Raw genomic sequence first — 13001 nt, 5'->3', positions numbered from 1 at the left:
ATGCATTTCATCAGGTCCTGGTAACTTGCAAGCATCTAACTTTCCTAAGTGATTTTTAACTTGTTTTTTTTTATTTTATCTGCTAAGCCTGCCCCCTTCCCACTAGCATTCACTATGTCAGGCATTCCATCATCAGACTTCTCGGTGAAGACGAAAACAAATTTTGGGAAGAAAGTGAGTTCCCCTGGGACCCAGCATGCAGCACCTGAGAGGAGAGGCTGTTGAAGAGGTAGGTGCCCCCCTGGTGGAGCTGTGTGGCTCCTACACTAATGCTAAAACTCAGTGTAGCCTTTAAAGTGTCACTTCCACCTATGGACATTTTTTTCAAAAGACAGTGCAGACCGTCCACCCCCTACACAGCTCAGCTTCTCCACAACCACTGCTTCCTACGCTGGCTTGGTGTGCTGGGCTCTGTCCCTCCCAGGCAGATAAGCTAGCTCCCATGCAGCTGAAAGTGTGAGAATCTTCTGGACAGGATTTTACAAACTACAGCCCCACCTGGCCTTGGCAGCTTTTGCAGGAGAAAGGGTAACTTTATTCCCACATCCTTAGCCTCTTCCACCCCCTTCGTTTTGCCTTGTGCTGGGCGCGGCTTGGCTGACAGACAAGAGGTCCCGTAGACATGAAAAATGAATGTTATTGGAAATGGGCCAGTACAAAGTGAGGTTTGCAAGAGAAGTACGAACAGCAAATGAAGATACCGGCTTGCTTTGAGATCCCTCCCTGGGCTCCTCGAGCGAACGTGAGAGAGTGAGCAAACAAGTCCAAGGAGTTCCTACATCCCAGGAAAAAGGCAGCATCAGACATCTGCTTGGAGGAGCTAGGCAGTGCCAGCCTGGGCACTCCTGGAGTGTGTCTAGACTACAGGGGTTTGTCAACAAAACTAGAGCTGCGTCTACGCTGCTGCCGAGTTCTGTCGACAGAACGTCCACAGACCTCGGCAGTTTTGTCAATGGCGGTACTCCTCATTCTGCCTTTTGCCGACAGTTATTGCATCTACACGGGCCTTTGCGTCTACACTCCCATGGCGACAAAGCAGCTCTCGTGCTTTGGCGACAGAACTGGCTGTCGTCTAGACGCTCTTTGTCGACAGTATCAGGCGACAAAACTTCTGGCGACCAAAGCACCCCTGCAGTGTAACAGGGTCCAAAGCAAGAGCCATTGTCTGTGGCAGAGCCTCTCTCTCTACAGGCAATAAAACAATTGGTGCTTGTTAAATAACCTGCACAGGGCCTGTGTCTACCGGACGCAGCGCTCTCTTCCCCCTCAGCATGCTTCTTCATCAGGGTAGTGTTATCAGCACCAGACAAGTGGGTGCACGTTGGGGGAGCCAGGACATTTCACTTGTAGCTGGCTCAAATCTGGTCTCCTGTCTCGCTTTTTTGGGGGTGTCCTGTCTCCATGGACAGAGTAATTGGCAGCTGGAGCGAGAAGTTACTGAGGGTCTGACCTGATATTTATCCCTGGCTGCCCCGAGCACCACAGGACTGTCACTAGGAGATCCAATTGAATCATGGATATAGATAACAGGGATCTGAGAGGGCTAAAAACCAAAACCAGTGTCAAGGTTGCATTAGTAAATAAAGGAAACACTGTGTTTAAAAGGGAGCAAATTTAGTTCTGATACAGAACTGTGCATTGGAGCGTTATCTGGTGTTCATCTATTATATATATTATCATATCTATTCAGGAAAGATGTGGAGAAATTGGAGACGATCCAGAGAAGAGCAACAAGAATGCTGAAAGGTCTAGAGAACATGAGCTATGAGGCAAGGCTGAAAGAAATGGGCTTGTTTAGTTTGGAAAAGAGAAGACTGAGAGGGGACATGAGAGCCAAGTATCCAAAAGTTTGTTACCAGGAAAAAGAAAAAAACTTGTTCTCCTGGGCCTCTGAGGACAGGACAAGGAGCAATGGGCTTAAACTGCAGCAAGGGAGGTTCAGGCTGGCCATTAGGAAGAACTCCCTGCCTGTCAGGGGGGTTCAGCACTGGAATAAGTTGCCCAGGGAGGTTGTGGAATCTCCATCATGGGAGATACGTAAGAGCAGGTTGGACAGACACCCGTCAGGGATGCTTTGGCTGGTGCTGGGTCCTGCTGTGAGGGCAGGGAGCTGGACTTCACCCCTTCTCGCGGTCCCTTCCAGTTCTAATATTCCATGATTCTATGATTATTTTTTTAAGCTAGCGCCGCATCAAGCAGCTGTTGTCTCCACCCCTGCGCATGAACAAGGCCCAGGATTGGTGCTTTTCTGCATCCTGCCGCTCTGGGAGTGGTGAATTCTACCACTAGAGGGAGAAGAGCCGTGAGCTCCAGCTCATGCTGACTCCCCAGCACAGAGCAGGGTGCCTTTCTCCACTGCTAAGTGAGCAGGGCAGGAGAGTGGGAAATGGACACAGAGCCCTGCCCCAACACGTCACAGCTCAGCACTCTACTTCTGGCAGGGCTGGGCACTTCGAAGGCCCAATCTTCGCTCCAAGGAGTGTGCTGAATAGATGTGGCTATGGCAACAGACACGTCTGCATTTTCAAGGGGCAAACACTAGTCTCAGATCATTCCCCCAGCAAATTGTGTGGAGGGCGGTAGGTACGTCTACACTACGGGACAAGTCGAGTTAAGATACGCAACTTCAGCTACGTTAATTGCGCCGCTGAAGTCGAAGTAGCTCAACTCGGCTTTAGGCGCTGCGCACGCTGCGGGAAGTCGGTGGGAGACCAATCTTCCTTCGACTTCCCTTGCTCCTCATGGAAGCAGGACCACCGGCATCGACAGGAGCGCCCCTCTCAGTTCCAATTAGTGTCTTCACTAGACCCGCTAATTCGAACTCTGGAAGATCGACTCTCCTCTGTAGTGTGACCTCCCCAGTGAGCACAGGGAGAGCGTGCGACCCTCCGGGGCAGTGTGGCAGGAGGCCCGATGACATCTGGGTGAGAAGCTGACACGGGGCCAAGGGACAAAGAAGGTTCCAGATCAGGCCTGCAGTGACTCCCTGGCGCACGGCTCATTGCACAGCCCCCTGGTGTCCGGTGAGAAACACGACTGGCAGTGCAACCCAGTCCCTAGTGGCATCCCCACAAAAGCATGGTCCCAGCTGGCCTCCCACTGAGTAAATCCAGGCCCAAAACAGCAGAATTGGTGAGTTGCTCCCTTTGCTTCCCGGCGTGTTATTCACTCCCCTTGACTGCGATTGCTCTCAGGGCTTCCATAGCCCTCTCGTCAGCACCGCACCTGACTCCTGTTTCCTCCTATTACTGTCAGCGCTGCTGATGTTCTGTATTACAACAGCACCACGGGGTGGGAATTAACGTGGCCGGCGCGGGGCAAACCCCTAGTTTAGGCGGAGGCAGTCCCCGCCCTGAAGAGCTCGCAGACTGTCTCACGCTGGTGGTACTAGGCGCCTGTGTCCGCCGCTGGCTGTTGCGTTCCTTGTGGGTTCCGTTTGTTGCCGTCGCTTTGCTAAATGAACTAACGTTTTGAACTTGAGCGCAGAAAATATTGTTTACAAATCGAGGGGAGTCTCTGAAAGCAAAGCCGCTGGGGCAGGCTGGGTGTGCTCCTTCCTGCAGGGCCCCCTCCGGGCTGGCCGGGGCGTCTCCGAGGTGCTGGCTGCACCCCGGCCCCCTCGTGCGCTCAGTGACGTTCAGAAACGTAGGCACCCTCGAGCCTCCGCGCTTCCTGGCAGGGGCTGTTTTCTGGCAGACCTTTGCCGTCTTGCTGAGCTGCTTGCACGTTACGCTGGAAACCGTGAGTCTCCGCCGGGCGCCCTGTGCTGATCACTAGATGTGTTTCTGGGAAACAATCCGGGGCCTCTTTCTCACCCACAGCAACTTGAAAGCGCCTGTGTTCTTTCTTCCTGCAGAGCCAGCCTGGGCATGCCGATCTGATTGGGGAGGACAGAAGACAGAGCGAGCGGGGGGACGCCACGATGAAGCTAGCGCACACCCTGCTTGTGATGGGGCTCCTGCTCTGTGTGGGTGAGTACAGCTGGCTACAGACCGTGACGGGTCAGAAGCGTGACCCCCGGGTTTGGGCAAGGAGGGTATTGGCGCGTGCCAATGGCCGCTGCGGAGCACCGGCACGGCAGCCAGGTGTTCGTAAGGAGCCCCAGGCTTACAGGAAAGCTGAAGCTGCCGTTGGCAGATGAGAAATAAACCCCCCTGCCAGTGATGTGCGGGGCAGCGGGGCAGGAATTGCCCCCTACGGAATCCCGGTGGGCGAGAGAGGGAATCGAGGTGCTTCATTGCATCCAGTGTGCAAAGAGAAGTCACTTGCCAAGAGCAACCTTCTTATTTATCAGCAAATTCAATAAACCCCAAAGCCCTGGTCTGAGCAGGTTGGGGAAGAGCCCTGGAGAGGCCGTGCCGTGGGCAGCAGAATGCAAAGGAATCCGGTCTCCCCGTCTGCTGCGGGCGGCCATATTAAACCACCATGTGCTCGGGCCCCTCGCTCCCCCTTCGCTAGGTCTCTGCATCACCGGGCACGGAAGAGGGCTGAAAGCAGCCTCTGGAGATTGCCAGGGTTAGTGGAGTATTGGTGTTTGCAAAGGCGGACGGATGAAAAGCAAAGCATGGGCGCTATTGCTGGAGTGATACGCCCATTGGGAATGGGCACCAGAAATTTAGGAAGAAATAGCAGCCACTCTGCCCACGAGCAGTAAATGTCAGTTGCCGGCGTTCAACTCAGTGGCAACTCTTCGGGTTCTCCGTGACCATGATCAGTTTGTGTCATGGCACCTGCATTTATTCCCTCCCCTACCAAAAACAGAGTTCAGTGCAGGGATAAAGTAGCCCATCGCCTAGCTGACTCCAGGACCAGGCTGGGAACTTTCTCTGTCAATTCACTGGTGCTGTTTACACTGAGGCTGTGTCTAGACTACATGCCTCTGTCGGCAGAGGCATGTAGATTAGACACATAGGCAAAGTCAAATGAAGCCGCGATTTAAATGATCGCAGCTTCATTTACATTTGCATGGCTGCCGTGCTGAGCCGACAAACAGCTGATTGGCTGTTTGTCCGCGCAGCGCGCTAGTCTGGACGTTCCCCCTGCCGACATCAAAGCCCTTCGTCAGCAGCCCCGTTATTCCTCGTGGGATGAGGTTTACCGGGGCTGCCGACAAAGGGCTTTGATGTCGGCAGGGGAGCGTCCAGACTAGCGCGCTGAGCGGACAAACAGCCGATCAGCTGTTTGTCGGCTCAGCGCGGCAGCCATGTAAATGTAAATGAAGCCGCGATTATTTAAATCGCGGCTTCATTTGACTTTGCCAAAACAACAAATCTACATGGCTCCGTCGACGGAGCCATGTAGTTTAGACGTACCCTGATAGAGGCACGTGGAGACATAGAATTATGGCTAGTGTATGGGCTGCTAGAATAAACGGCCCCAGCCTGCCGGGTGTTCTGACGCTGATTTGTGGTACAAAAGGAACAGGGTAGGAACCGACTGACGGTACGGGGAAGAGAGAAGGGATGCACTTTCACCTAAATGCAGGAGTTTTCATTTTGGTTATAAAATCAAAAACCGGGGGCAGCAGGGGACAGACGGAATTACAGATCTCTAGGTAGGGGCCGAGGGAGTAGAGCAAGTGCCCCGTCTTCAAAGTGGCTCCTCGGGTTTTGAAGGGTTTCTTTAGCAGCCGACACCATTTCCCGCCTTGATCCCCGTCCCATCAGTTTCTAGAATGGGGACGTTTGCTGTGATGGATTTAAAACACAAATGTGGCTGTGACACTTTTCCAAACTCTGCCGGGCACCCAGCTGTTTGACGTTAAAAGCAGCATTGGTATGGACGAGTGTTTTGTGTTCGCTCCCTCCAGGCAGCGCGTTAACAGTAAGGGAAAGGAAATATTTAAACAGATGAACGAAGGAGGATTTTCCTCCACACAGGGAATATCTCCGACACCAGTGGATAGATTTACTAACAGCTTTTGTTTGGTTTTCTTTTGCAGCTGGCATCACGGCACAGGAACGTAAGTTGATTTTACTATCAATGCTTTTAGCCATAATCAGCAGCTCAAAAACACTGCTAAGATGAACCCTGCCCTTTCTAACTGCTCAGAGATCATCTAAAAACGGGGCATCTGTGAGCACTAACAGCCTCCACCCCTTGGTCTGAGCGCCCGTGTGAGTGTGGGCGCGCTACCAGAGCCCACCCAAGTCAATGGGAGTCTCTCCATGGACCCCAGCGGGTGCAAGCCAGCCCCTAAGTGCATGTCTGTGTCTCTGTGCGGTTGATCACAGGGAACGTCTTTACTTCTTTTTTCAAGTACCAATGCAGAAAGCTTTATAGCTGCACACGGGGCTCCACCTGGCTCCCTTTGCAGTCAGTGGGGCTGCCTTATTGATTGTAACTGGGGGATATTGACTCTGATCTGTGGGAAGCGCTTTGTGAGCAACTGAGGGCAGAGCTGGTCACTGTGTCATATACATGGGATATGGGGGGCGCAGCCAGGCCATGGCTCGGACCAGGGCTGTGAACTGTCTGTGTTTCTGCATGTAGCATCTTCATTCCCTTGCTCTAAAGCATAGTTCTGTGCCGGAATAGAGCAGCCAATCCCCTTCCCCTGGAATCAAATTCTTTGTCTTGGGATTTCACCTGTGAAGTCTTCGTGAGACTGCGCTCCCAGGCGCTGTAAAGCAAGCGCTGGCCAAGACAATTGCCCAGGACAGAGGGGAACACAGATCTTTCATCGGCGTCTGTCTGGTGCCCCCCGTGTGCACTGTGTGTGTGATTCTGAGCATCTCCCTGGTGCTGTTTTAACCCGACTGTGGCCTTGGGATTTCCGCGATCTTCCTCATGCTCACAAATCAAACCACTTCTACCCCAAGGGCCTGGTCCTACAGCAGGCAGATCCGTACACCCACACAGAGCCCTGCAGCTCTCCCTGCCGGCTCCCAGCTCAGAGCCACAGCAGGCTCCATCTCCGCGTGGCACAGTAGCGGTGCCATCGTTCGCTCCTCGCAATGAGCCAGAGCGTTTCTTTTCACAGCCACACCAGGCACCTCGTTTCCCTCTTCTAGCTCCACATGGCAGCCGGGCGCAGCGTTAATTGGAAAACCAGCTAAAATTGTTACATAGCCACTCTTAGGGCCATCCAGGCAGGACGAGAGAGGCATGTGGAGAAACAGTGTTGATGGCTAGAATATTGCCAGCTAGAATAAACAGCCCCCGCCTGCAGCATTGGTATGGACGAGTGTTTTGTGTTCACTCCCTCAAGGCAGATTGCTAACAGTAAGAGAAAGGAAATATTTAAACAGATGAACGAAGGAGGATTTTCCTCCACACAGGGAATATTTCTGACACCAGCAGATAGAATTACTAAGAGCTTTTGTTTGGTTTTCTTTTGCAGCTGAGAACCAGGTACTGAAACGTAAGTTGATTTTACCATTGATGCTTTTAGCCATAATCAGCAGCTCAAAAGCACTGCTAAGATGAACCCTGCCCTTTCTAACTGCTCAGAGATCATCTAAAAACGGGGCATCTGTGAGCACTAACAGCCTCCACCCCTTGGTCTGAGCGCCCGTGTGAGTGTGGGCGCGCTACCAGAGCCCACCCAAGTCAATGGGAGTCTCTCCATGGACCCCAGCGGGTGCAAGCCAGCCCCTAAGTGCATGTCTGTGTCTCTGTGCGGTTGATCACAGGGAACGTCTTTACTTCTTTTTTCAAGTACCAATGCAGAAAGCTTTATAGCTGCACACGGGGCTCCACCTGGCTCCCTTTGCAGTCAGTGGGGCTGCCTTATTGATTGTAACTGGGGGATATTGACTCTGATCTGTGGGAAGCGCTTTGTGAGCAACTGAGGGCAGAGCTGGTCACTGTGTCATATACATGGGATATGGGGGGCGCAGCCAGGCCATGGCTCGGACCAGGGCTGTGAACTGTCTGTGTTTCTGCATGTAGCATCTTCATTCCCTTGCTCTAAAGCATAGTTCTGTGCCGGAATAGAGCAGCCAATCCCCTTCCCCTGGAATCAAATTCTTTGTCTTGGGATTTCACCTGTGAAGTCTTCGTGAGACTGCGCTCCCAGGCCCTGTAAAGCAAGTGCTGGCCAAGACAATTGCCCAGGACAGAGGGGAACACAGATCTTTCATCGGCGTCTGTCTGGTGCCCCCCGTGTGCACTGTGTGTGTGATTCTGAGCATCTCCCTGGTGCTGTTTTAACCCGACTGTGGCCTCGGGATTTCCGCGATCTTCCTCATGCTCACAAATCAAACCACTTCTACCCCAAGGGCCTGGTCCTACAGCAGGCAGATCCGTACACCCACACAGAGCCCTGCAGCTCTCCCTGCCGGCTCCCAGCTCAGAGCCACAGCAGGCTCCATCTCCGCGTGGCACAGTAGCGGTGCCATCGTTCGCTCCTCGCAATGAGCCAGAGCGTTTCTTTTCACAGCCACACCAGGCACCTCGTTTCCCTCTTCTAGCTCCACATGGCAGCCGGGCGCAGCGTTAATTGGAAAACCAGCTAAAATTGTTACATAGCCACTCTTAGGGCCATCCAGGCAGGACGAGAGAGGCATGTGGAGAAACAGTGTTGATGGCTAGAATATTGCCAGCTAGAATAAACAGCCCCCGCCTGCAGCATTGGTATGGACGAGTGTTTTGTGTTCACTCCCTCAAGGCAGATTGCTAACAGTAAGAGAAAGGAAATATTTAAACAGATGAACGAAGGAGGATTTTCCTCCACACAGGGAATATTTCTGACACCAGCAGATAGAATTACTAAGAGCTTTTGTTTGGTTTTCTTTTGCAGCTGAGAACCAGGTACTGGAACGTAAGTTGATTTTACCATTGATGCTTTTAGCCATAATCAGCAGCTCAAAAACACTGCTAAGATGAACCCTGCCCTTTCTAACTGCTCAGAGATCATCTAAAAACGGGGCATCTGTGAGCACTAACAGCCTCCACCCCTTGGTCTGAGCGCCCGTGTGAGTGTGGGCGCGCTACCAGAGCCCACCCAAGTCAATGGGAGTCTCTCCATGGACCCCAGCGGGTGCAAGCCAGCCCCTAAGTGCATGTCTGTGTCTCTGTGCGGTTGATCACAGGGAACGTCTTTACTTCTTTTTTCAAGTACCAATGCAGAAAGCTTTATAGCTGCACACGGGGCTCCACCTGGCTCCCTTTGCAGTCAGTGAGGCTGCCTTATTGATTGTAACTGGGGGATATTGACTCTGATCTGTGGGAAGCGCTTTGTGAGCGACTGAGGGCAGAGCTGGTCACATGTCATAGCCCACAAAATAAGTGCTCGTCCATGAGACGGACAATTCCCAGTTGTCGGAGTCCATTTATTACTACTAATGGTGGTCAGGTGGCTCATGGAGCTAGTGACGGCTCCTTTCCGTTACTGCTCGTGAATGTGGGGTGTGCTGCACCCCAGAACCTCCCCCGAGCTGATAACGAGATTTTACATTGAACCTAACAACCCCCCTGCCACAGCCGCTTGGAGAGGCAGGGCAGGGCTCAAAGTGAGCCTCTCAGGGACCCAGCCCCATTGTTAGTTCCATTTTTGCTGCATCTGGGACTCCTTGGCTTGGCCATTTTAACCACTGGCTGTACTCAACACCTCTGTGTATCTGCGGTTCTCACTTGCAGCGTTCCAGGTGATGATCTCTAAGACCACAGTGACTCTCACATGCCTCAGGAGTTCTTGCACCATAACACATAATGAGAAGGTCACTCCAGACTGCACTCATGTGATCAAGAACTACAAGAGCTCCCAGGACGACGGAGAGTATCACTGTGAATCTTCAGGGGTCACCGTCACACTTTACCTGAAGGCCAAAGGTAAGAGGGAGAGTGTCCCTTCCACCGGAATCAGCCGGCACCTGAGATGTCATGGGAGGCGACAGCAGCTAGCGGTTAACTCTGTGTGTACTGCATTGCTCCCAGCGCCACATGCCATAGCATACGCCGAGGCCTGATTTTCCTGGGCCCCGCTGGGACTGACCTTGGCACACGAGTGCTCCAGTCCAGCCGGCCCCCCCATGAACACTGAGATCCCATGGAGCACTGTTCAGAACAGCACGCGTGTGCCTGGGACGTGCGGTTCAGTTCTCTCTCCCTGCTCCGTTGTGTGGGGTGCGCTGTGCTGTGCCCTCCATCCTGCTGTGTCTACACTACACTTCTTTTTCGGAAAAAGGGACACAAAATGCACTCTGCAAATTGCGTACCTTTTTCTGATTCTTTTTTCAGAAGAGGCTTTTCTGAAATTTGACCCATCTACACTGGGCCAAATTTCGGAAAACCTCCTCTTTCGGAAGAGCCCTTCTTCCTCGTGAAATGAGGTTTACAGGGCTTCCGAAAGCGTGCGTCTGCTTTTCTGAAAAAACATTTGGCAGATCGGATGCATTCTCTGGACGTGGCAGAGTTTATCCGGAGTGTAGACGTAGCCCCAGAGGTGGCCGCATTTCTCAAAGGCGCTTTACACACCCAGCTTGGGAGCTGCTTTGTGATGGGAGCGGCTGTATAAATGTAAAGGAGACTCCAGGTCTAGAATCTTGGAGAAGGCTCAGCCCGGCTTCCCTCGTGCCACTGGGAAACTGGATCAATTCTCCTCTGTGCTGACAAAGCCCCTTGAGTCCGTGTGCACTCTCGGGTGTCTGGGGAGCTGCTCGAGGGACCCCGAGAATCCCTGAGCTCTTTCTGGCACTGATTGAGGGGGAACATGGAATCTGCAGCCGTTTGCAGCCTGCTGCCAAGGGTCCTGCAGAAAAACCAGGGACGTTTAAGCCCCTGCCCTTCCAGCCGGCCCCGTGGTGTTGGCAGAGTGAGCCGTGTGGAGGCAGGAACAGCCAGCCCTCCCCTCTTCGCTTCCCCGCTTACTCTCCTTGCCCCTCTCACGAGGCCTGTGGACTCTGGCCATGCAAAGCAGGCGGGTGAGTCCTGGGCAGAGCCAACCCGGTGGCTCTGGGCTGGCACTTGTGACTCCCGCCTCCCGCCATCTTCCTTCCCCGGCTCGGCCTGTCTCCCTCCCGCTGAGCGCCCGACTGTCCCTTCCCACGGCAGTGTGCGAGAGCTGTGTGGAGCTGGACCCCTTGACGGTGGCCGGGATCATCATCGCAGATCTGCTGATCACCCTCGGGGTGCTGGTCCTGGCCTACTACTTCAGCAAAAACCGGAAGGGGCGCGGTGGTGGCGGTAGCGGCGGCAGGGCTGGCGGCCACCCCAGAGGTAAGAGCCGGTTTGACTCTCTCTTGGGAAGGGGGGCTAAGCACCCGCGGCTGGGAAACACTGGGGTCTCGCCTGCCCCAGGCTCCTCCCCCCAGGCTGCCCCTCGTGTCGGGAAGGAGCAGCTGCCAGGCCCCAGCTGCAGGCACCAGTCACACAGGCTGGCGTGAGGCAGCCAGGACAGAGGCAAAGGGAGCGGGAAGATCCACGACTCCCCACCCTCCAGCGTTCACGCCAGAGTCAGGCCCTCGTGGGGGGCCTGGCTTGAGAACCAGGCGACTGTGGAAATGACAAACGGGGTCGTCTGTGGCTGCGCTCTGGGCCCTCAGGCCTTTCCCTGCAGTGCCGCGGGGCAGACACAGCCTTGTTTCCAAACGGAAGCTGAGCCTCTTGTGTCATCTGTTGACCGCCCCGGCGGGGCACTAAGACGCACTCCACGTCACCACACTGCAGAGCGCGCTCTGGGCAGAGCCCCCCGGCTCCGGGCCGGCGCGCCGGGTCTGAGAACGCCCTGCGCTCCAGGCCAGGTGCACAGGCCCTCCCTGTCTCAGTTGGGTTCCCACGTCAGTGGACACCTGGGGTCCGGGTCCTGACAGGCCCACGGAGCCTCAGGGATGAGTCGGGCCTGCAGAGCGCCGGCTCTGGGCTCCGCATTGGTAGCATTCTCATGACTTTTCTCTCTCCTTGGCCTTGCAGGCCAGAAGATGGTGCGTCCCCCGCCTGTGCCGAACCCGGATTATGAGGTAACAGGACCCGGGGCGGCTGTCCTCCTCTCTTGGCCTTTCCAGAGCTGGCGGGGGCGGGGTCACAGCCTTCGCGGTGGATGATGAGCGGAGCCCTGTGCAGATGAGCCGCGGCTCTCTGCATCGAGAGCCGTGGGGTGGGTGCCCGCCGGTCTCTGCGGAGGAGGGCTGAGAAATTACAGCACTGGTGCCCTTCCACCAGGGGCTTTGTTCACTCCAGGCTCCCCCGGCGGGGTGGAGGGGAGGAGTAACTGGCGCGGGGCCGTGCTGCTTCCTAAGGGTCGGTGTTTGTCCGTGCGACAGACGGATCACAGTATGCAGGGTGCACCGTGCACACACCTGTGCCCAGGTCACACCTGGTGGTAGCAGAGAGGTGCCCACCCCTGGCCCAGAGCCCTGATGTATCAGGAGCTGCCACGGAGCTGTATTGCCACAAGAGCTGGGTGCTCACATCTGCTTCTGTTCCCACAGCCCATCAGGAAGGGACAGCGGGAAGTGTACGCCGGGCTGGACTCCCGGGGCTTCTGAATCGCTCTGCAGATGGCAGGCTGGATGAGAGCAGCTAAGGGGCCCCCAGTGTCGATCCCACGCGAGGCAGATTCTCTGCAGTCTGTGCTGGGCAGCCGTGCATTCTGGGACTGGCCAAGCTGCTGCAGCAGGAGACGCTGCCCCTCCTTGGACACCCTCCCTCCTGCCTTTGATCTGACTCCAGGGAACAGACAAACTAAAGCAACAAGGAGACCAGAAATGATGTCCCCCTTTAACTAACTAGCTTTCCTAGGCCCCCCGGGGCTGCTGGCCTCTCCCGACCCCCTTCCAACCTGCCCGTTTGCTCGTCAGTTTATTTATTTCAGTCCCACGCTTTGCGTTTTCTCTCCAGCGCCCTGCGCCACTGCTCTCCTGACCCTTGGGCGGCTTCTTCCCTGCCCCGGGAAGGCGGGACGTGGTCCAGTGTCCTGAGCTCTGACCCTGAGTCTCTCTGGGCCAGTGGCCCAGGCCCTCCTGCTCTGGGCACCTCAGCGTCCCCCTCTGGCCATTGAATAGGAAAGGGCAGAGCCGTCTCGGAGCTCTCTGCTGCCTCTCCCCTGCTCCAGTCTCCAT

At 54.9% G+C, this 13001-nt stretch overlaps 1 protein-coding gene across 5 annotated transcripts; it reads left to right on the top strand.

The window, feature by feature from the left end:
- Window positions 1-129: 129 nt before the first annotated feature.
- CD3E (CD3 epsilon subunit of T-cell receptor complex) lies at window positions 130-12645 on the top strand. Of its 5 annotated transcripts, none has more exons than XM_075909228.1 (9): window positions 130-229; window positions 3857-3971; window positions 5942-5962; window positions 7343-7363; window positions 8744-8764; window positions 9583-9774; window positions 10996-11160; window positions 11854-11900; window positions 12372-12645. In XM_075909228.1, the coding sequence occupies exons 1-9, from the start codon at window positions 197-199 to the stop codon at window positions 12426-12428; spliced, it is 672 nt and encodes a 223-aa protein (XP_075765343.1). In that variant the 5' UTR covers window positions 130-196; the 3' UTR covers window positions 12429-12645.
- The last annotated feature ends 356 nt before the right edge of the window (window positions 12646-13001 follow it).

Source organism: Pelodiscus sinensis, chromosome 26 (genome assembly GCF_049634645.1).
Source record: "Pelodiscus sinensis isolate JC-2024 chromosome 26, ASM4963464v1, whole genome shotgun sequence".
Lineage (NCBI taxonomy): Eukaryota > Metazoa > Chordata > Testudines > Trionychidae > Pelodiscus > Pelodiscus sinensis.
Note: the sequence above shows the minus strand (reverse complement) of the source record. Positions and strands in the feature narration are given on the sequence as shown.